This window comes from Lycorma delicatula, chromosome 4 (assembly GCF_047948215.1).
Source record: "Lycorma delicatula isolate Av1 chromosome 4, ASM4794821v1, whole genome shotgun sequence".
In the NCBI taxonomy this organism is placed as follows: Eukaryota; Metazoa; Arthropoda; class Insecta; order Hemiptera; family Fulgoridae; genus Lycorma; species Lycorma delicatula.
This window is the reverse complement of record NC_134458.1, coordinates 131558381-131584024: the sequence shown is the minus strand read 5'-3', so window position 1 is coordinate 131584024 and position 25644 is coordinate 131558381. Positions and strand designations below refer to the sequence as shown.

The following is a 25644-nucleotide window of genomic DNA, read 5'->3' as shown; positions in this document are numbered from 1 at the left end:
TTTACCACGTTTTCCAATTTTTCAGTGTAATACTATTTTTATTATCATTACTTAGCTGCTTAAGCATTTCTAAATTATTTTCAACAAATTATATTTTGCTAAATTGCATAATTTTTAATTTTCACTTTTGTAACCCTTCATAATATTTTTGGGGTAAAAATACATTTTTAATAAAATACAGTAGAGTGTATATGTATAAACATTACTAATTTAATAAGTAACATTAAATTAATATGGATATATTTAATTTTTACTAATTTATTATGTAACTTTGATTTGAATTAATACTGATAAAGTAATTATCATAAAAATAGATGTAATAAAAATGTAAAACAAAAATGTAAAACCTATATTACTAAACGTAAAAGAGTATAAAACTTATACAAATGTATAAAATTATAAAGCTGGAAGTGAAAAAGAAAGCAATAATAAAACTACATATTTTTTTAAATTTAATTCATAGCAATATATTTTTATACACAATAGATTAAATTTTAAGACAATTACTTTTTATATATAAAAAAGTACTGAATTCAATAATATTAAGTCATTTAAATGAAATAAAAGTTTGGCAACATTAAGAATTTATTTTGATTTTGGCAACAATCCAGAAAACTCTTTTAATACTAGTTTAAAGTTTACTTGCTACTACTAAACAGTATCATGTGTATTGCTGAGTGGAAAGGTTAATCATCTTTAGTTTTTTATTTATTTTTTAAATGGCTGAAACAGTTCAAAAAGACAGAAGAAAAATAAAACTTGAGGCAAAAAGTATGTATCATTATTTATTAATATTAGAGTAAATCTACAATTAATAACTACGCTTGAATCTCGATAACTGAGATTAGTAATCTGTAAAAGATGATGGATTAAGCAAAATTTTGGGTAACCTAACATGTGAACTTCTACATAACTTATAGATATTTAAATTTAAAAGCAAAATTAAAACATTTATATTTGAAGTACTAAATAATTGTGGATTTTTGTTAATTAAACAAAATATGAAAGAAATGCATCTTTAAAATTTACTCTATATTTCATTAATGGAAATTGTAGCTTCTTACAATTTTTTGCTTGATTTCTTCTCTTCTGTTATATTTATTTTTTAAGTAGAAAATAGCTTGAAATTTTAATAAAAATTTTTCAGGCTAAATAATTGGGAATGACTAATAAACACTAATTTAATATAACTAAAAAATATATCTAACATAACAACAAATCAGTTCTAGTCATATCTCAAAGTATCAACTTTCTGTACAGGAAGTGTTTACTCACTCAGCCATTGCACGTATGAAATTGAATTTTACCTACTTCAGTGAGTACAAGAAAAACAAATTTATTTGAACTTATAATCCAGAAAAATTAATTAGATTACTTATGAAATTATGTGTACATTAAATATACAAGTAATTAATTATACAATTTTACTGACAAAAATTAGAAACAATATTAATTTATGTCTAATATGGTTTTAGAAATTAAATATGGGAAAAATACAACAGCTAACAATTTTATGAAGATATTCAAAATGAAATCAACAATCTTCATATAAATAAATTAACAAAATTAGTATATCTATTACTATAATTTTTACCCTATTCTTATCCATGACTGTATGTGATAATTTGAAATTTAAAATTTTGTAAAAATACGTAAAATCAAATAGTATAATAAAATGTTTTATTATAATTTGATTGTGCAATAAAACATATTATAGAGTGAAATGTTTTATTACACAATTTCACTCAGTCTATCATTAAAAAATGTTTAAATTTGTTTAAGTACCATAATATCAACGCAAAAATAATTATGCTTTTAAAACATGAGGAAGCACGAAGCAATATGTTTAAAATGCAAAGATTAAAAATATTTTGATTAGAAGGGTAAATGTGACCTCAGATTCCTAAGTGAAGTATCCCTTAACTTCTGAAAAGTCTTGGTATCCCTCACACCACCAATATTCCATCAAATACACAATTTGTTCTTGCTAATATTATCAGTAGTCTATTAGCATTTTTTTTACTAGAACTACCTCTGCTGATTTAGTTGTAAATGGATTTTTTTTACAATTATTATTAATAAACAAAATAAAAAGAGCATTAAAGTAAATATTTAAAAATATCATATAGAAATAAATTCCTGTGTACAAGTTTATAACTTGTTGGTTTATTTTCCGAAGACAAATTGAATAATAGTAATTCAAATAAGCTGGATTTTAGTTAACATTTTTTATACTATTACAGGTAAAGGGCTGTGTCATAATGAATAGGGTTCAATTGGGTTTAATTCCATCAGCTGTTAATAAATTGGTAGTAAAGAAGATATCTTCTACAAAATTTATTCCAGATTGAAACATTTCCCTGTTTTGAAATTTGAACATCAACTAATTTTCATAATATTTTATATGCCATAATTCAGTTGTTGAAATTGCATTCAAACTAACACAGTTATGGATAAAACGTTTTGCTGGCAGAAGATAATATTTAAAGAGATAAAAAATTTGATTAATTAAAATAAAATTAATTTTTATTTAAAGTACAGAATCAGACAAATTGAAAATTAAATTTTATTGGACCTATGCTTTTATTAACTTTTTTTGTTCATTAACACCCAAAACAGCAAAACCTGACTACACTGCTACAGTTTTGTTCTTCTTTTCAATCAATACATTTTCTATCATAATCTCATTCTATTTTAAGGGGGGAGGAGTATATATTAAAAGCTATCTTTTTAAATATAAGACTTATGGTTATAATTTTTTCTCATAAGTTTACAACAGTTATGAGTAATGTGTAGCAGCATAATTTTCTACCCCAATAGTTACTTACAACCCCTGACATAGGGGCTGAAGCTGAAGTGGCAAAAACAGTGATTTGCTAGAGAAATCATAATTTCATTAGTACTGAACCTATAACAGCATCACTTTAAAAACCTTAAACTAGTGTCATTTAAAAGGCCTAATTTGGTTTTAAACTCTAAGAACAGATTAAAAATATACTGTTTCTAAGCAACTATTTATTGGGCTATTTTTTTTGTCTGATGAAAAGTCAAGTTCATTGATGTAGCTATTTAAACAAAAATACCTTATACTAAAAACACTTTACATGGTTCTATAAAAACATAAATCAAGGAATTCTGAACACTTGGAGAAAAATATTTCTACCTAGTATAGAACAAAAGATACGATTGATCTACCTAATGAAAACATGGAAAAAATATTACAAAAATTTTAAAAACTTGCTTTATACTTTTTAGTCATACTTTAATCAAATTATTATCATACATTTCATGAGTTTAATAGTAGGTTAATTTGGATTTCAAAACATAATATCATACATTGAAATTTCCAATATATTAATATCAAACAAATTTTCAATCAAACATTTACTATACAAAGTAACAAAATAGTGAAATTTTTGATTATTGAAACACAATTGTAAATTAACAAAACTTTTTTTGTTGCTTATATACATTTTACAAATTTACCCCCATATGGGGGGAAGTTTGCAAAAGTAATAGTGGAATATTGTATTGCTACCTGACCTTAGTAATTGTGCAAAATTTCATCAAGCCGCAATGTCAGGAAGTATGTTAAATTAAGGATGCAAGATTTGAGGACAAACATGAAAAAAACATTGTGAATTAAAGAGAAGCAAATAATAAATTTGCAGAATACAATAAAATAAAATTAACTAAATAAACAGCAACTAAACACTAAAACTCATTCTGAATCAGAACTGCCCTCACCATACATTACACCTTCTTCCTGCACTTGTTTTTCTTCATTTTTTTAATTCTTTAAGCATAACCTTCTCTTTCTTTCTCGATATGTGTGACTGTATTTTAAAGATTCTCCATTTTCATCCAAGAATACTGGATGAATGCCCTGGGGAAGCCCCAGCTCTGTCCATTGCTGATAAAGTTTATATATTTCCAAAGTTGTACTCACCAATACCTTCTCTTACAGCTGTCTCAACAATTTTTCGAGAAACACTCCAGGTTTTCATACATCTTCGCCACATGGAATTATTCAAACTTTCATTTGCATTTTGGGTTAGCCTGTAGTGCATCTTGAAAGCAGTTGGCTGTCTGTTAGTCTTTCATATATAGGGGCAATATGCTGCAAAACAAATTGTTTGGTGTATTCATATTATCTCTGTTTCCCAGGAGTTTTACCATAACCCACCGGGTTGGTCTATTAGTGAACTCATCATCGCAAATCAGCTGATTTTGTCCTAGTAAAGGCAGTTACTGTTTTATGGATTTGAATACTAGATCATAGATTTTCTTTGGTGGTTGGGTTGCAATTAACCACATATTTCAGCAACGGTCAACCTGAGACTGTACAAAACTACACTTCGTTTGCATTCATACATATCATTCTCATTCATCTTCTGAAATAATATCTTATGGTGGTTCCGGAGGCTAAACAGAAAAAAGATGAGTTTTACCATATGCTTTTGCTCTATTATAAAAGCAACAAGATCCCTCTCCTGTTGGGCCCTTATGATATCAAGGTTTATTATCAGCTGATGTGCAATGTCTAAGTGTAGCTAAAATTGACTGCTTCGTTTCGGTTGCACTTTTATTTGTGTTAGCCAAAATAGCATTTCCACAGTACTTAGTGTTTTAATTGTAGTGCCTGTAAGGCACGATAATGTTTTCTGTTATGCCTTAAAGGTTTTAACCACTTTTTGGTAAACAAACACATAAGTGCACAAGCTAACAGTGCTACTGCTGTAGAGAAAAATATATAAACCAACAGAACAAAAAATTCCTGCAAAATTTAAAACATTTACCTCTCTAGCTTGTATGTATGTATCAAAAGTTATTGACATTTATAAACATGTGTTTTTTTATAAAAATGGAGGAAATTTTCACAATTACATGCCATACAATTTTTTAATTTTCCATTTACTTAGAGATAACTTAGAAAAAAATATATATCAACATTTTCAGGAAATTTCAGAGAAAAGAATTCAGCAAAAAAATCTTTTGATGAAAATTTTTTTTTTTCGTATTTTTAACATACAAGGTCTGTAAATAAAGTAATGAGTCTGGTTCAGAAAAAATTTTATTTACAAAACAATCGTACATAGACTCTTATCACCTTTGAAATAGTTCCCTTGGGAAGCCACACATTGCTTCAAATGGTTTTCCCACTCTTCTAGCAATGTTTTTACTCAGAAACTGGAATATCCTTGATGATGGGTTAAATTTTTTTTATGTTTTCTACTGTACCAAAATGGTGTTCTTTGAGGTGTTTTTTTAGTTAGGAACAGAAAAAAGTTGCAGCGACTCAAGTCAAGTGAATAAGGTGGTTGAGGAACTACAGGAATGTTTTTTGTTGCCAAAAACTCATTAATTGAAAATGTAGCATCCAGCTGTCTTTGATGGCTGGTCTCAAGCAGGCAACTCTTTTCCACAGTCTTTCAAGAATTTCTCAGTAAACATACTGATTTACAGTCTGTCCTGTAGGCAAAAAGTCATTATGGACAATGCCATTACTATCGAAGAAACAAATTAGCTTGGTTTTTATTTTTGATTTGCTCATTTTTGTTTTTTTGGAACATGGTGAGTTTGAAGTGAGCCTCTCATTGCTCTGATGTTTTGTTTCTGGGTCATACTCAAATATCCAAGATTCATCACCAGTAATATTTTTTTAAAAATCAGGATGTTTCAATTCACCCTAAAAGATCGCGGCACACTACCACCCTGTCGTTTTCTGTTCAACAGTGAGGTTTTTGGAACCAATTTTTCACAAACTTTTTTTATGCCCAATTTGTTTGTTAAAATTTGAAGGACTGTGGTATGGTTCAAATTCAATTATCTTGCAATCATTCTGACAGTTAATTGCTGGTTGTATCATTATCAAGTCTCTGATTCGCTCAACATTGTTGTCCCTTCTTGACGTTAACAGTCTTCCAGAGAACGGATCATCCACAACTTATTCTCGGCTATCTGAAAATGCTTTAAACCACCTAAAGACTTGGGCTTGTGACAGAATGTCATCTCCATATGCTCTTTTCAATCTTAAAAAAGTTTCAGTAGCATTCTCACAGAGTTTAACACAAATTTGATTGCATAATGTTGCTCATAATTAGTATCACTCATTTTTTTAATGCACAACAAAAACTCCTTTCACAAAAAGTTTCTTTACATCTCACATGGCAACAATCGACTAAAAATATTAATACCTAATATAAATCAAATGTTCTTATATGTTTTCTAGTAACTTTACAGTGTTACCACTTTGGCTGCCAAAAAATCTAGTCTTATTTACTTTATTTACAGACCTTGTATACTCCCGCCTTAAATTCTGTGAGACATAAATTTGTGCCTCACAGCATTTCAACAAGTCAGACAAAAATTGGTGTCTTAAAAATAGATAGCAGACATAAATGGAGATCTTACTCTGTTTTGTTATAATACAATATTATTACACTGTTTTAACAATACCAGAGTGCTTTGTAAGAATGAAATTACATTACACAGGTTTGTTTACAAGGATGATGAATTAAGAAAAAGAATCTATTAGTCATCTGAAATAATGAAATACAATAATATAGATATGTGTGGTTCACAACACATGGGAAAAATTTTACATCCAATTTTTTTTTTCTATATCTCACTCAACTTTTTATTTTATCTATCACTTAGTAATAACATAATTCAAAAGGAACTTTGACACAGAAAAAATAAAATAAGTATTTAAAGTGAAAGTAGCAGTTGTTTTGAAATGTCGACAAGTTTTTCTATCTATAATTATTTTGATTTAATAGTGATTTAGAAAAAAAAACAGTCCAGGCATATGTGCAAAGCACATCCCCCACCACAGGGTCTTACCTTCTTTTCCAAACTAAATAAAGAGATTATTCTACACATTAAATTTGTTTTATAAAATCAGCTGTTATTTTATAACAATAATGTAAAATTTATAATTTTTGGGAAACAGTATAGTAATTTTTGAATATGGAATACACAAAAAAACTTTGTTGGAATAATAGTAATAAGCTCTAATACAGTATAAAGTTTTTGGTCCTGAAAAATGGGATGCAATAAAAACCTTTAGCAGTTGGAAATCAATATTACGCTGAGACATTAAAATCGGTCTCATAGTCCATGTGGACATACAACTTAAGAACCAGAACTGGGAACTGGGTCTCACAGCAGTCAATCTGTCAAATAAATATTTTTATGCAAAGAAATTTATAATTGTACATTTTATTGATTAGTTCATGAATATAAGTAAAGGTGTGCTATTCCATGATAAAAAACATTTGATCAAGAGAAATTGCGTAAAACTTTAATCAGAGTAGTATCCTAAAATATATAATCTATTACATTAAAAAAAAGAATAGAAATGATTAAAATTCATATTAATGCATAACAATGCTGAATATATGATATTCAATATAATATAAGTAAATGATATGTGTATAAAAAATAAATAGGACTTAATGAAAATTAACATATTTATATAAGTTAAACATAGGTTCAGAAAAGTCAGAATTTTTCTTAATTGGTAGCTTTTTATTTTAAAAGCTCAGCTGAATTATATTAGTTATGTTAAAGAAAATGTTAATTCTATTTTTAAATTAGTGGAAAGTTTTTTCATAACTGATAATTTATTTTTTAAAAACACAAACAAGCATTTCTTGAAGGTTAAGTGATTAGGTTTAAGTAAGATTAAGTAGGTTAAAGATTAAGTAAGGTATAAGTAGTAATGCTACACTGAAGAGTTTAATTTGCAGAGGTTGATATTTTTTTTTTTTTTTTTTTTTAAATGACTTTTAGCAAAGGTAGCATGCATTTATAAATGCACTGAAAAATTAAAATTTTTAAATTTATTGAATAGCAGTTTTCATGATTATAAAGTCAAATAATGATCAGACAGCCCATTCTCATACCCTGAAATTCTTTCTGATTTTTCTGAAGGATATCACTGGAAATAATATATTTCACACAGCAATTTACAAAGGCAATAAATAATAATAAAATTAGCATTTTATTAAGGCACTTCAATGCAAAATATTATGGTTTTATATAATTACAGACAAAATTAAACAGCCAACAAGATACAATTTTATGTTATATGTAGTAGAGATAATATTATCATCACTGAAATAATACTATCTATATATTTAACAATATCGTATCAGCAAAAAGAAGCATACTAATGTGGAAAATACACCTTATGGAAAACACAAAATCAATAATGAATTATTTATAAATAATAAGAAAGTTTTTCAACATTTTAATGCTAGATTCTAAGCTAAAAGCAATATTTCCATTCAGATTACATATTTGATTTAAAAAATAATGTAAAATAATAACTATTATTATACCATAATGTCTAAGGACAATCTGAGATCTCCAAATATGAAGTGCAGTTACTAAAGAAATTTAGGGAAACTCTGGCAGTTATTAAATGAGAAATTTAAGTATCTTAGTATTGTGTACATAAACTGTAGAGAAGGATGCAATGCTTTGAGATGACTGTGTCCAATCAGGTTAGGAAAAAAATTTCACTAAGATGTTCATGGTGAAACATATAAGAAGCTAGAAGAGAGTCTCATGTTTATTATAAGTGCAAAATTAAAAATTGAGCTCTTACAAGTTGAAATATAATCTATAAAAAGACTTGGTTGGCTTCTGTATATTCTTAGGCCTGTTTGTCTTCAGTTAATTAGTTAGCAGAAGTTTGAAATTCAAAAAAAATTCTTCAATTTCAAAGATTAAAATGTAAGAGTTTTTCTTGATTACTCAGCAGATACCCTAGGTAAAAGAAAAAAGTTAAAACTTTCTTCCAGGAGGCTAAGTAGCAAGAGTACCAAAAAATGGTTAGTGACAAATTGTGGCTGGATGTAAAAGTGTTTGCTTATTTAGAGTTAGAAAGTAACCAGTTTTTTAATATTAGGAACAGTGAGGATGGTTTAAAAAAGAGAAAAGCAAATTCAACTTTTCAGCTGTCTATTCAGCAGTGCATGCACAAGTCAGAGTTTTCACTTTTCACATGGAAGTCTCACTTAGCCTATTTTTTTTTTTTTTTTTGTCTTCAGTCATTTGACTGGTTTGATGCAGCTCTCCAAGATTCCCTATCTAGTGCTAGTCGTTTCATTTCAGTATACCCTCTACATCCTACATCCCTAACAATTTCTTTTACATATTCCAAACGTGGCCTGCCTACACAATTTTTCCCTTCTACCTGTCCTTCCAAAATTAAAGCGACTATTCCAGGATGCCTTAGTATGTGGCCTATAAGTCTGTCTCTTCTTTTAACTATATTTTTCCAAATGCTTCTTTCTTCATCTATTTGCCGCAATACCTCCTCATTTGTCACTTTATCCACCCATCTGATTTTTAACATTCTCCTATAGCACCAAATTTCAAAAGCTTCTAACCTTTTCTTCTCAGATACTCCGATTGTCCAAGTTTCACTTCCATATAAAGCGACACTCCAAACATACACTTTCAAAAATCTTTTCCTGACATTTAAATTAATTTTTGATGTAAACAACTTATATTTCTTACTGAAGGCTCGTTTAGCTTGTGCTATTCGGCATTTTATATCGCTCCTGCTTCGTCCATCTTTAGTAATTCTACTTCCCAAATAACAAAATTCTTCTACCTCCATAATCTTTTCTCCTCCTATTTTCACATTCAGTGGTCCATCTTTGTTATTTCTACTACATTTCATTACTTTTGTTTTGTTCTTGTTTATTTTCATGCGATAGTTCTTGCGTAGGACTTCATCTATGCCGTTCATTGTTTCTTCTAAATCCTTTTTATTCTCGGCTAGAATTACTATATCATCAGCAAATCGTAGCATCTTTATCTTTTCACCTTGTACTGTTACTCCGAATCTAAATTGTTCTTTAACATCATTAACTGCTAGTTCCACTTAGCCTATAGAAACTCATTAAACATCATCTATCAATAATCATCTACCCCAGCAATCTTTATTCAATGGATGTCCTCAATCACATATTATCCACTCATTTAGAATATTCTAAATGAGGTTCACTGGTGCAAGGGATATTAACAATGATTATTTTGCTATTATATGCAAATGAAATGGTATTTTTGGGTGATTCTATAAGTGATTTGAATCAAGAAGTTAGCTATTTTACTGGAAGTACTTAAAAATTTTCTATATTTTGGTCTAGAATATAATAAATCATTGGAAACCAGCTAAAGGACTGCAAGCAAACCAAAAGTTTCTGTCATATCAGTTGTTAGTATTTTGGACATGTCTAGATGTGATACTAAGATTCTAGATTAGTCTTCAATGCAATTACTCTAAGTGATGTACTGTATATAATGTGCCAGTGTGGAGTTTAAAACAAAGATATTAGAAAGAGCATATGTAAACTTTTATAAGAGGCTATTTCAGCTGTCAGGAAACAATCACCATCAATCATTTCTCGATGTTTCATGATCCAGGGACCCCCAAAAAACAAAATATGGGGATAATCTTCATACATCTGTAGATTTGTTATGTTTGAAGCTTAATATCTTTTAACTGGATAAACAGATTTTGATAAAATTTAGCACAGAGACTTGCATATTCAGGGAAATTAGTTGGTAAAGGTTTGGAATCAATATATCCCCCTAGTTAGTGGAGTAGATAGTTTTTTGGGGTCAATTTTCTCAAAATTTTACAAATATAACCCCACTTTATATTAAGGTCAGTATACATGCATATATGGTTATCCTACCATTTTAAAAAAATTTGCCCCCAAATTCTCCCTCTTCCTCAAAAATAAAAAAGTAATAAGAGAAATACAAAATTCTATCAAAAGAAATCATGTATCATACTTACTTATTATGTTGTTCAACTTAATTAAAGTGAGATGAAGTGTAATATAGACCTCCTGCCCCATGCAACTCAGATTTTCATTCTGCTGAGTTCCATCTATGTTTACAAACATTATATAATTTCTGAACACATCCAAAAGATATTAAAAGTTGATATAAATATTTCAGCATTTGCTCAAATTTTTGATATTACTAAATATACAACAAAATTTAAATAAATAAAAATATACCTAATCATGAAACATGGATACCATTTACGAAATATCCAAAATTAGATCCAGACTTTATATACACTATCATTAAAACAGTATTAGTGTTTATTTTTAAATGTATATTATTGCAGCTGATGTTACTGTATGACAGCAATGTCATATATGTATATGCACAACTGCATAAGTACCACATAAATAACAATAAAATGGTTGTATCATTTCCTCAGAACACATTAACCTAAAATTTTGAACATTTAATACTATAAATAAAACATCAGAAAATCATAAAAATTAATAAATTCAGTTATTCCCTATTATAAAAACAATAACTATTAAGTTTTATAAACTATCATGGACACACTTATATAATAAAAAGAGAAAATCACAATGTTTTATAGTGATATCATAAATAAATAAAATGTATTCCCAGAATTACAATCACTTTTAAAAATGATGCCATATCTTAATAATGTATTTTATATGTTACCATAAAAATATTTAAAATAATTATTAAAGGAACTAGCTATTAGCAATTTTAATTTATAGAACATCAAATTTTTAATACATTATTTTACATTTTGTGTTGGCATTAACAAACAACTACTATTAAAACTGAAGGAGATTTTGGCATTCATAATTAAAAATAACTAATAACATGGATTTATTTTTTATTTTTCAAATACCTATTATGACTGCTAATTCTCATGGCAGAGTGGTAGTGTTTCTGCCACGATGAAAAAATGACTTTCATTTTTTAATACTTTTACAAAACACTGTTTATATATAACATGATTAATTTGAATGCTACTACAGTGCAAGTTAATCCAAATTTTTTGATTATTTTTATGTTGTGACTACACTGCTTGACAATACAGATACTTTAAGTGTGTAAGGTGAGGTTATTGTTCCTTGTTTATTTAGTGATTTGCATGTATATGTTTTGTTAAAGTTGATTCATTTTTTTACAAATCTTATTTTCATATTTTTTGTTCTGTATGTCTTGAATATATAATAATAATTCCAAGAAAGCATTAGAAAATTGTTTTTCTTAAAATACCAGCATGATACAGCGACAAATAGCTTCTGAGTGTGGTATCGGGGTAGTAAATGCTATTTTAAAACAATTTAAGAAACTGGTTCCTTTTCACCTCAAAGAAAAAGCAAATGTGGCATTAAAAAGAAAACTTCTCAAATTCGGTTATTAGTAAGAAAAAATTAACTTGATCCAAAATCATCTGCTGTGAACTTAAATCAAGAATTAGCAGATTTATGCATGACAACTGTTAAATTACAGCTGAACAGAAAGCTTATTGGCCAGTTAAAAAATGTTTTTTACATCAGCAATGTGCAAAAAAAGGCTCTTGTGGGCCAAAGCACATGCTGACTGTACCAAAGAAGACAGTTATGTTTTCCGATAAGTCGCATTTTTATGTTCATGAGCAAATAGTTCCATTCATTTAAAAAGCATCAGATGAAAATACATCATCACCAGCTCATATCTAACAATCTGTTAAACATCCCCATAAAAAACATTTTGGGGTTGTTTCACATTTCAAGGTCCTTGTTCATTACTTCTGGTATATTGAAAAAAGATGCATACATCAAGATTCTGAAAGAAATGGTTGTTACACAACTTCAAAACAAATTCCCACAAGGCAACAGAGTGTTCCAACAAGATCTGGTGCCACACCATTCTGCCAAAAAAGTGGAAATATTTTGAAGAATGAAACATTAAAGTGCTTCTGTAGCCAGGCAACTTCCTAGACTTATACCCAATTGAAAATCTTTGGCAATAGTCAAATGACTCTCAAAAATTAATTGTACCAAAAACTGACCTCAGTAAAGCAATAATATTGATATGGTTTCATGATGAAAAAAATTTTTTAAAAATGAAAAAATTCATCATGAAACCACACTTGTGAATCTATGCCAAATCGTATACTTTAAGTGATACAAATTAATTAAGATACTTATTTACAATACCTTTACAATTTGGTAAAAATTGTAAAGGTATGCTTTTTTTTAAATGAAGTTACTTTTTATTAAATAAAAAGTAACATATATAAACAGTAACATTTACTGTATACATCCCTAAACCCCTTCTACAAAAATTCGAAGTGGCAGATGAAAACTAATAAGAATTATTTTTAAAGTAAAAATTATTTGCATATATAAACAATAATGAAAAAATGCTTTGTAATTCATGTGTTAATTGTCTGTGACAATTAACACAATTAACAATTAAGTGCATCAGACACTATTTCTCAGCAGCATTTCTTTAATCATGTTGATTGTCGGCTGCAAGGTGAATTAAATGATTTTTTAAATTCACTCAGCTGAAACTCATTGACATCTAGTTGCATTATTGTAGGAGGTTTGATGAGAAAGGTAAATGTGTGGAAATAGTGTAGATTATTTAATAAAACAAGATCTGGATGCTCATCTGTCCACCACAGTATTTAAAACTGCTAAATTATACATATTCAACAAAACAAGATTCACAATTTATGAACTTTGTGGAACTTTTCTTTTTTTCTTTCTGAAAATTAACAAAATTTTTGTGAACATCTTCACAAGATTTTGTGAGACAGGCCCCAAGAATGCTGATATCAGAGCACAATCATAAGATGGATGCATCTCAAGCACTTTCTCATACCTAGGGATGTACAAAAGGGGATGATTCTTGAATCACATAGTGACCAGAAAGGAGACACAGGTGTCTCACTACATATCTAATAATCACTGAAACTAATCACTTATCTACTTAAAACAATTTTGTGAATGTAACCTCAAAATCTCATATTCTGCAACCACACCAAAGTAGTTCAAACACAAATCTTCAACCATGAAAATTGTAGTAAATGTTTTTTAACTGGGAAGCTATTCTTTTCAATTCCATTGTTTATCTACCTTGAGAAGAATCTAACACAGAATAGTATTGCAAAAACTTAATTAAAATCTCAAAGAATTTCCGACAAAATTGCGACTTATGAACTATCAATTTGCAATCAAGCAGTATCATGTAAAAACATAATCTCACTGGGCAGCATATCTTTGTTTGAATAACTTATCTGATTTCTGCATAGTTTTACTAATAAATTTATATTGCTGATGATCTCATATTAAGAAAATTTAAAAGCTAGATTGCTATTAAGTTCCATAAATTTTCTTTCTTTCTTTTGATAAAATATCGTAAAAAAATTTTTATCCTAACAAGTGACATCATTAACATATTAAAATATCAGTTAATAGTTTTATAACAAAATTATTAATGATATTATTATTATTATTATTATTATTATTATTATTATTATTATTATTATTATTATTATTATTATTATTATTATTATTATTATTATTATTATTAGTTCCACCTGTTGATTATCTAACTGTGTAAAAAGTTAAAAAACACAACTATTTATAATGTAACCAATAATAATTTGTTTAAAGTGCATTGTATAAAAATTGTACAAATGTGAAAGTAATCACATTCATTACTCTGTATTACGGTGTGGTCTGATTGTAAATCATATTGGTAAACTCTGACCTATAAATCTTTTTTATTACCATCATTCGCTGATTCACTCACAAATGTAGGGTAAATCAAAGGAAAACCTTAGACCTCATTTATTTTACTACCTTACTTATAAATAATCTCTTATCATACATAATTTCTCTTCATATCACAATAAGGTTATATGTCATTCTATTATAATTTTTCTACAACACTACAAACATTTTTATACTTATATTTTTTAATTTATTTTTATATTTCTTATTGAATTTTTGTTCAATTAATTCATTGGACTTTTTTACACTTTTGAGAAATCAGAGTTTTAAATCTTTTTTTACATCACCCCAAGATTTCTATGGCGTTGCAGTTTAAACTGCTTACTTTTTTTCAAACTACATCAAGAGTTGAATTATATGTTCAGGAATTATTTTCATTTATTTTTCTGTAATTTCAGAATGTTTGCACGAATATTAATGAAACTGATATCATCTCAAATATTTTATTAAGTGTATGATAAATTAAATTGAATTGAATTTTTCAAAAATTAATCTATTAGGTGGTTCTGTAACAATATCAGTTTGAAAAACATAACAGTTCAAAATATCTATAATGCTATTATTATAATAATATTTTATTATCACAAAAAATATTAACAAAATTAATTAAAATGTATAGGTATTTAAAATAGATTTGAATTTAATCACTAGAAATTCTTTAAAGAAATTTCTAATAAAATATCTAATAACTTCTAATATCTAATAAAAGTTTAGTTATGGTAATATATATCAGCATCCTTACAATCTGGTGGTTCTGCAATACCTGAAACATCACAGAAAATAGCATCCTACAAGCTGAAGAGTATAAAGTAAAAGGCCAAAATCAAGTTTAATAAACTGGCTCCCATCGTTCACCAGTGTAAAGCATCAAATGGATAGTTTGTTGGCAACTGCAAGTTGCTGGCATTCATTTACGAATAACCATCAGTACCACTTAAACTTAAAACAAGAAAATATGTTTTCACACGCTTAAAAAGTTTGGATTAGCTTGCGTATCTTCAGCTGTTAATAGAGCATTCAAACTTTAAAAAAAAAATATTATCAATTTTGAAGCTCAATAGCTATATTTTTGGGCAAGAGAATCCATTTAACAGAAATAATTTGATTTTCTTCTTATTTTTTCAAAGCAAAATCAAACCAGTCAGTACAGACTTTTTTTTTTAATGTTTCCTGTTTGCCCTGGTTTTTCAATAAGAATCATAGGCATCATATACATTCTATATTTATAAGAATGCTTCTGACAAAGGTTTATTATTGAAAAGTAATTAAATGTATTATAAAATGTAAACTTAAGGATTTCTAAAGAAAAAATTTGTTTTTTATTCATATTTATTATTAATTGATGTTATACAATCGCTTTTTTGCTTTTTGATTAGATCAAGGCAAGTAGCCCAAATTCCATAACAGTAATAGAATTTCTGTCACTTATCCAACATTTGCAGAAGTTCACCGTGGTTTATGAAGGAAAATATAATTCACAAACCTAATGAGATTAATGTATCAAAATCCATAAATAAACAGTGTTTTTCTAATTAAATACTTATTTGTTCTAATAATGTTTTCATAACACAACATATAATTAACATAGCACAATGTTACCATTCTTAAAATCATGTTATACATAAACCACTTTATGTTAATTGAAATAATACTCCTATAAAATATTAAAATAACAAGTTGGCACTTGCACTTCTGTATTGATAAATAAGTAGGAAGTGTTGTTTAGTTATTTGTGTTTTGCTAATCTCAGAAATAATAGTATCAATGTAGAAAAATTATTTCACTATCAGAAGGATCCTTAGTAACATATCATAAAGCTAAAGGACACTGAAAACAACACGCAAATAAATTTGCCAAAAACAAGATTAAATAAATGCATTAGTTTCAACTTTGATGATCAAATTCACAGTAATTCATTCAAAATCAGAAATTTATGGGAGTTGTAATAAAAAAAAAAAAACCATAACTGTAGTTATGGAAGTAGAATGTAGTTATGGATGGGAAGTCTCATCCCTTCCTAAATTAAAATTAGATATTTTTTACTCTACTGATAATTTCCCAAACAACTTCAAGGATCATCTGTAAAATACTATATTTTATGGTTATAAAAATAAACTAATACACTTAACTCTTTGAGGCAGAGATTTTAATAAACCAATGAAGATTGTGTTTTTTTACTTTTTTTTAGTCATATGGGATAAGAACATGTAACATCAAGCAAAATATTTTTTATCACCATTAATATACCTTATTAGAGGTGATATTGACAGTTGTACCACAGTGCTTGGGGGACCAATTTAGACTAGGGGAATAAAAAATGACAAAACCCATAAGATATTATGAAATTTTAATTTAAAGAAAAATACATGAAATTAAGAATAAAATTTATAGATATTAATTGTGATATAACAGAATGCAGTTTTGCTTTGTTTAGACAAAGAGGAACTTGGCATTGTGTGCACATTCACATTGTCCAAACTTGTCTGGCTTTTCTGCTGCACAATGCACCTCCTATAAGTTCCTCTTTCAGGTTGATGACTGGTGCTATTTGTTCTTATTTCTGGGGACTTATGGTTTATTTTTCTTTATGAGTGCTGGCCCTTTAGGTGATCATGAAGGATGGTGGCCGACTAACAAAGTACGGGACATATTTTTTGCTAGAAATAATGCACCTGAAATGTTTTAGACATTTTTTTGACATCTAGTTCTTTCCAGGCGATATAACTATTCACAATGGAAACATCAACTAAGTGCCAAAAGATCCGTATCCACCACCTTTTACTGTGTCGATAAATTCCATAGTTTTTTTTAGTTAATTGAATTTATCAACATTATTCATTTCTGCATTATAATCTTGTATTACCTGAGGACAACAAACTTGAAGTACTGTGCCTTCTTTAGATTTTCTGTTAACATTAACAGATGAACAGATCTATTGTTCTTCCATTTTAGAAAAAGAATTCCTGAATCACTAACCTTCCAGTCTATGTCACCCATTTCTAATTCATTATCAACTTTCAGAATAGTTAAGTAATTTTTTCCACTGTACAGTACCACATGCACATACCTTTTTCTACATACAATAAAACTGAAGTTCATAATTGAAATAATCATCAAAGAAAACTTCATGGTTTTTACCATCTAGACCAGAGGTTCCCAAACTTATTTTTCTCATAGACCACTTTCAAAATTTTGCTGGTTCCGGTGGATCCCATGCAGCTACATTTCTACCATATTTCCAGTCGACAGAAAATGTGAAGATTAGATCTGACTATGAAAATTTGCGTTACGGCTGACTTCCACGAACTAACAGCTTCCGAAAAAAAGTGACAATTGATTGGATGTCAAAAAAGTAAAGTTGGCCAATCAAAAAAAATGCTTCCATCCAACTTTACATTTTTGACATCTACTCACAGCACAAGAAAGCAATCAATTCTCACTTATTTTATTTAGAAAACTTCCCATTCAGAATGGTAAAAAGCAAAAAAAAAAAAAAAATAGTATATTTTTTTGTGTTGCAGTATCATATTGCAATGTAATATAATAAAATTGTCGTAATATAATTAAAATTAAACATTAATAACGTAATGTAACTTCTACAATGACAATCACAAAATAGTTAAAATTTTAATGGGAGGGATGTACTTGATGGATTGACAGCAAATTATCAATATTTGGCTTCAGTTTTGTTAGGAATAAGTGCAAATCTCCCCGTTCTGTGGAGATATTGAATCTGCTCCTTTTTTTTTATAAAAGGTTTGTAACGACACAAACTTTTTTCGACAAGATATGACAAGGGAAACGCTATCAAAAGCTTTCTCGCAATTCCCCACAGTCCAGGATATTTTTCTGGTATTTCTGCCTGCAGCCAAAATGTTTGATACCCTCTTTTAAATTTCACCTTCAGCTCCTCATTAGTGCTAAGCTCGAGTAGCTCCTCTTGTAATATCACATTCTCCAATTCAGTTTCATCAAATGGATTTATGATCCATGGTGGTATTTTCATCATCAGAATATCTTCAAATCTGATTTTGAAGTCATCATGCAGGGCAATTAAATGTTGAACGTGTGTCTGAATATCCTCATCAAGGCATTCCACCTGTGACAAGTTTGAAAACTGGGAAAATACGCGCCGACTAATATTTTGCTTCATAAATTTCAATTTTCCAAGAAAAAAACCTTTGTTTTTACTAAATTGAGACTGTTCCCTTGTAATTGTAAGTTAATGTCATTAAATTTTTTGAACAAATTGTCAAATACGCAATGTCAGCTTTCAAAGTGATCAGGTTTTCTTTTAAATCTGAATCTTTACCTTCCAGAAACTCTAAAACTGATTCAAAAAGTGAGTAAAATCTTGTTAAACATGCACCTTTCGACAACCAGCGTACTTCAGTATGTTAAGAGCAATCGTTGGAAGTCTTCATCATTTTAATCACACAATTGGGCAAATAAACGCGTATTCAATGCATTGCTTCTTATCTTGTTAACAGCATTAATTACAAGTTGAAGCGATTGGTGGAATCTATCACTCAGATTTTTCGCTACTAGGTGTTGTCGGTGGATGACACAGTGAATTGCAGTTACCTCTGGTATAATTCTTTTAAGATGGCTTATAAACCCACGATATCGTTCGACCATGGCAGGAGCTCCATCTGTTGCCACCAAAATGACGTTTGTGAATGGAATTGATTTTTCGTTAAAAAAATCACTCAGGACATTAAATATTGATTCACCTTTAGTGTCAGTCTCCAAAGTTTTCGCGAATAGTAGCTCTTCATGAATTTCTTCGTCCATAACAAATCGAACGTATGCCAATAATAATGCTTCATTACCAGGTAAAGTTGACTCGTCCAGTTGAATAGAAAAATGAGTTGTTTGCAGTTACAAAAGAAACTTTCAATATCAGAGCTCATTTCATCAATACATCTTTGTACAGTGTTGTTACTCAAAGGAGTATGTCAAATGGAGATTTGTGCAGAACAGTTTTTAAAACCTCTTCAACAGTGGGTAAAATTAACTGTTCACCAATGGTGTGCGGTTTTCCAGATTTCGCTATAAGTAATGAAATATTGTACAATGCCCGCAAGCCATCAGACGTTGAAGCGAACATACTGTGCACGGTAGGTCTCTTTTCATATTTTTCCTTCAATGTTTGAAAATATTTCAAATCTTTACCTATTTTATCAGGATGACACCTTCTTAGATGATCTTAGAGCTTCGATGGTTTCATAGAGTCATTGCTCAAAATTTTGCCGCACAAAAGGCATATAGGCAATCGCTTGTCTGCCTTGGAAGAAATCCAAATTTTAAGTAATCAACACTGTACAGTCGACATTTCTTCTTAGATTCAGCCATGTTTCCTATCAGTTACCTACCGGTAAACAAAAAAAACTTTGTTTTAGTAATCTCAAGGCGGTCTTACTTAACAGGATATGACTATTTAACAGAATAGGATTAATTAATTATTGCAATGAAATAAAGTACCAGCGGCAAACTGATTCTAATTATTAAAAGCAATAAATCGGTAAGATCCATAATAAAGTTTTATGAAAATGGCTGAACCGATTTTAATGTGATGTAAAACATTTTTTCATTAATTATATTTTGATATATTTCTGTAAATTCTATAGAAAATACTTTTAAATAACCAATATTTTGATATCACAACTCTGCGATTTTAATCATTTATTTATTACTTTGATGCACCTTACGAGTATGTAAAGACAGGTACAATTTATGGAAATATACAACGTGTTACAGAATAAGGGTTACAACCGGGAAATGGTATGTTCAGGATCTGTTTTTAAGTCGATTCCAATAGTTGTTTTTATATATCTGAAAAAAAATTTAGACCAAAAATTAATAAATCCTTAAACGGAAGAGATTTCTTTTAGAAATAAGCCTCGCCTTTTGTACCTACGTATTTTTTGTAATTTGTCCATTTTTTGATTACTGATGTGTACAATAAATTGTCAAATAAATAAATAAACAATAAATAAAATAAGTAAGTATAACAAAAAAGCAGGTAAGTACTTACTGCTTTTTCCGACACTGGCAAACGCTAACATCTATTCACTTTACTTTTCTTTTCGAAATTCCGGAAACAAATGAGTAACGTTTATCCTTGGCAATCGTATTTATAGTAGTGAAGAATCAAACAAGTTCATGCAAGATTGCTAGCATACACAACACAAGTCGTATTTCGTCCCTTTGCACGTCTGAACAAGCGTTGCGGACGGCGGCGGCGGCGCTTTGCAAGTCTCAACACGTTCGTTGTACTGAATATGGAATATGCAAGTTTTTACAAGTAACAGTCGCTGAGCTTCTCAAAACATTATCTGCCTAGATTGATACGCAAAGTCAAGCCAACATTTTAGTTCTTCACTATCGAAACCAGATGAATTTTCGTGGACCCCCACTTACAAATTGTGAACCCCCATTTTTTTGTCACGCCAACGTAGACCCCCCGTCGAGTCTCCCGTGGACCCCTGGGGGTCCACCTGGACCAATTTGGGAATCAATGATCTAGTCCTTCCATCAACCTTTTAATGAAATTTGTAACAAGATTTTTCTCTACACTGTTACTTCTTTTTCCTGTATACATATAAAATTTATAATTATATCCACTTTCACAATAAAGCATCCACACTTTGTAACCCCTTTTGACTGGCTTATCATTAATTTATTGTTTCAAGGTGCTCCGATCTTTAAATTTAATCATTGTTTCATCTATTGCTAAGTGTTTAGTAGGAAAATAAGTTCTGAATCTCTCATTGAGTATGCTCAACAATGACTTCAATTATATATCTTGTCAAAGTTTACATCATTACAGTTTGGTTAAAGAACATTGTCATTTAGGTGTATATTATTTATTAACCACCCAAAACAGTTAATGGTCACATAAATCTGGAGCACTGGACCAGTAAGTAATCTCTGTAACCAGGCAATTACTTTATTCCCATTAAAATATTCATACCAATAAATGTTTTAATTTCATCACTGTTCATAGGAGTACATGGATTTCCTCGCTGCGTGTCATACAGATTGGTTTGAACGACTATTAGATCAATTATATTATCAGGAAATATTTTACTAAAAATATCAACAGGTGATGGATTCTCAACATCAGTTATTTTTGGGGATGGACCAACTGGTTCTACGAATTTTTCAATCTCAATATCAGGCATGACTTCATCTACCCATATTGGTGGAAAACATTTATCCCTGTCTAGCTCATTTCCAACAACGTTATCTGGTCAATAGTTATCTGCCAGTTCATCAGGATTAATATCCAAGATTACAACATTCTCACAATTTTGTATATTGTTCTCTCAAGCTTCATTATCTTCCACCAAACCATCGATAGATTCTCCATCTGAAGGTATCTATCTCTTCAAGAAGCATAACTATTTCAGAACCATTAAGACCGAAAATTAATCATGTTTGCAAAGTGGCACAAAAATATCATAGAAAATTAACCATAGATTTATTATGTGTAGGAACTACCATTGTTACATGTGGTATAGAATTTATACCATCACTTAATAATAATTATTGAACTAAATATAGTAAAAAAAAAGTGTATAGCACTTACATTTTTTTATGTATATTTCATAATATATTATGAAATAATATATTATATATGAATATTATATTCACGCCAACCAATTTTGTCACTTCAATAACAAATAAGAGCAGTTATTATCACACACTCACATAACCTTAAAAATCACGATTTCAAAATTGCATAAAAATGAGAGCACAATAAATAAGATGGGCGCATCAATCGGATAGACTCAAAAGAACCGTAGGAACTGCTCAGCTTAGTGGCTGATACATTTACGGTGGTAAATGTATCTATACCACTGTGCTGCTGAGGAACAAAATCTTAAAAAGGTGGTATAATTAAATTACCACCATTCCTCTAAGAGTTAAATACTATATATAACATGTGAAATATTGTCTGAAGTATGATTTAGTTAATTGGGTAGTTGTTAATATTTAATGTCTTAAACTCCAAAGAATATATACTCGGAGCAATATGTCATGCTGACAAAAGAACCACTTGTAAACTTCTTTTCAGGAGTTTAAACATACTAACCCTTAGTTATCTATATATTTATTATATCTTGTTCATTTAAAACCCAATCTTTTTTGTGATACCTTTTCAGAATACAATTTATCAAATCACAAACAAAAATATTTTTAAGTTGCCTGTTCAATTTCTTGTCCATTATAAAAAAAAAACCTGAAATATGTCTTAAAGTCTAAAAATAAGCTTCCTATGAAATGGACTCTGCAAAACAGAATACAAAACAGTTACTGAAATTTTATCAGCCATTTTACTATGTTGATAAAGTTTCTAATAACAATATTAATTCGTTTTTTACTGCAGTCATTAATAAATATGTGTACTGTACTAAAAAAATTATATTAATAAAATAAAAATTGCACATGCATTTACTAAATTTAATAGCAATACTCACAAATCAAATGAAAAATCACAGGTTTTTTCTATAATTTATACATTTTTTATGATGCTAATAAATTAATAAATCAAGTCATAAACAAAAGTCAAAAATAAAAGTCCTTAAATAAAAGTCAAAAATCTGGTCATAAATCTATCAAATCCAAGGATGTTCAAAATTATTATACGACGGCTAAAACTCAAAAGATGTAAAACAATTTCTGAAAGATTTGTATCATTGTGCTTTGATAAATGTCTGTAACAGTTTTTTTCAGTATCTAACTGACATTAGCAGAAAAATCCATAATTTTACCTAAGATAATATAATTAACACACCACCAAAAAAATATAAGAATTCTTACTTTTTTACAGAAAAGAATTCTGACACAAAAATAACTATAATAATTTTGACATAGTTATTACTCAACTTTTCATCTTTCTAACTACATTTTCATGAATTTAACCTTTTGGAGAATAGAGATGATTTGATGAAGAGAAAACTAGTGTTTGAAGGATGCTCATCTAAAAGAGTTTTACACAGTTCAGCTCCATGCTAGGGAGAATTCTAAGAAATAGGCATTTACTGGCCTGCTAAGTAGATTAAAAATGTAACAATACAGAGCTCAAAATTATTAATTCATAAACATCATTTCTGATCATTATAGTAAACACAACAAATTTTAAAAACTAAATTTTTTTTTATTTATAAAATATATAGTTTGTTTATGAACTATATCAATTGTTGATGAACTAAATATGAACTAAAAAATATTTAAAATATTATAACTTAATACACAATATTTATAAATATTTAGTTTATAAAAAATATATAATTTTAAAAATTAAAATATATTAATAAAATATAATACAGAATTCAAAATTATTAATTCATAACTATCAATTCAGATCATTACAGTAATCATCAAAAATTTTTAAATTAAATCTTTTTTTTTAAATCTTAAAAAATATTAAAAATAAAATTTAGAAAACTTTGTAATTGGTAATTGCATTGTTGAATTTATATGAAACATAACCCTATGAATTCAATTAAACAGTGTGTTTACACTTTCAATCATAAAAAATCCTACTTATTAGTGGAAAAATTCAAATTTTTTTTATAATCATAAGAAAATTGATAATTAGTACAACTCACAAACTTAGACATTCAATAATTTCAAAAAATTGTAAATCAGATTAAGACAATAATTATTAATATAGTGAAAATAATACATTCACACAAATGACTGATCTCATAACAATAAGATAAATAATGAAATAACATTAAGCTAAAACAAAATTTAATTTCAATAATATTACTTTGTGTTTTGTTTATCAAAGGAACAGTTGAATATAATCCAAAAAGGCAATGCAAATATGTGAAATAATGTTATATTTACCACTGCTTGACATCTAAAATTTTTACTATTTCTATTTGCAGTTTTGTAACATTTAATTTAGTTTATTTGGTGAATTAATCATCCAAAAAAAATGAAAAATACACTACAATATTTAAGCAGGTCAACAAAGTAAAACAAATTTAAAGGTATTTCCATAAATAGTCTTCTTATCTTTTCAATATGAAACACTACCAAAACTTAAAACATGATTCTTCCAAATTAAAACCCTGTTTTTCCATTGTGAGCACATTTTTCAAGAGATAATCATTAGAAATTGCCTACTTCCAATGTGGTGAAGTGGTACATCTCAGCCTTTCATCCATGGGTTCCAGGTTCAAATCCAGTCTGGCATGGCATTTTTCATATGCTACAAAATTAAATTTCCATACTCCCACATACAAGCTTCTCTGTAATCTTCTGTTGTGAATTAATTCATCGTACAAAAAAAGAATTGTTTACAATAATTTTCATATTATATAAATAGTATAAAGCAAGCCAAAAAAATTTCTGTAATTAATTAAAGAATGCTTTCCATACACCCAATAAAACAGAACAACTTGCTGAAACAAGAAAATGACTGATAATAATCTATATAAAAGTATTTACTTGTTCTTAGAACAATAAGTTCTAAGAAGTTATTGTTCTAACAAAAGTTCTATGAATAATTAAGTATCTGGATTACAAAATCTATAATTTGATTTAATAGATATCAGTTTAATATTAAGTAAACTTATCATGAAAAATAAAATACCTATTTATATTAAATATTGAAAAAATCATGACAAATATTAATTAGTATTTTAAATGTTAATTAATATTAACAATAGATTGGGGCAAATGGGTACAAATAGGAGCATCCTTGAGAGCTTCCCATTGTACAATGACAGCACAGCAAACAATTAATAACCAATGCATAGCCCTGCAGGTCTCTACAAACCAACATGACAGCTGCTAAATCCAGACTGGGTCACTCCAGCCATCTGTCTGCCATTGAATGTAATCACCTATATCCCCAATAATTGTCAAATCTGACAAATGCAGTGTCCACAATCACCTTAGAAGGTCACAGGCTATTTACATACTGTAGTAAACCGCAGAAAAAATTCAGTACTGTACAGCCACCAGTATTCAAAGTACCAATTGACAAAACCAAATCATGCCCACACCAAGTCCAGCA

At 28.7% G+C, this 25644-nt stretch overlaps 1 protein-coding gene across 2 annotated transcripts in view; it reads left to right on the top strand.

Moving 5' to 3' along the window:
* Positions 1 to 636: 636 nt before the first annotated feature.
* The window catches only part of LOC142323877 (uncharacterized), a 50683-nt gene continuing 25675 nt past the window's right edge, over positions 637 to 25644 (top strand). For both annotated transcript variants that reach the window (XM_075364184.1, XM_075364183.1), the window contains exon 1: positions 637 to 771. In XM_075364184.1, coding sequence (XP_075220299.1) covers positions 720 to 771 — 52 coding nt within the window. In that variant the 5' untranslated portion in view covers positions 637 to 719. The remainder of the gene's footprint in view (positions 772 to 25644) is intronic.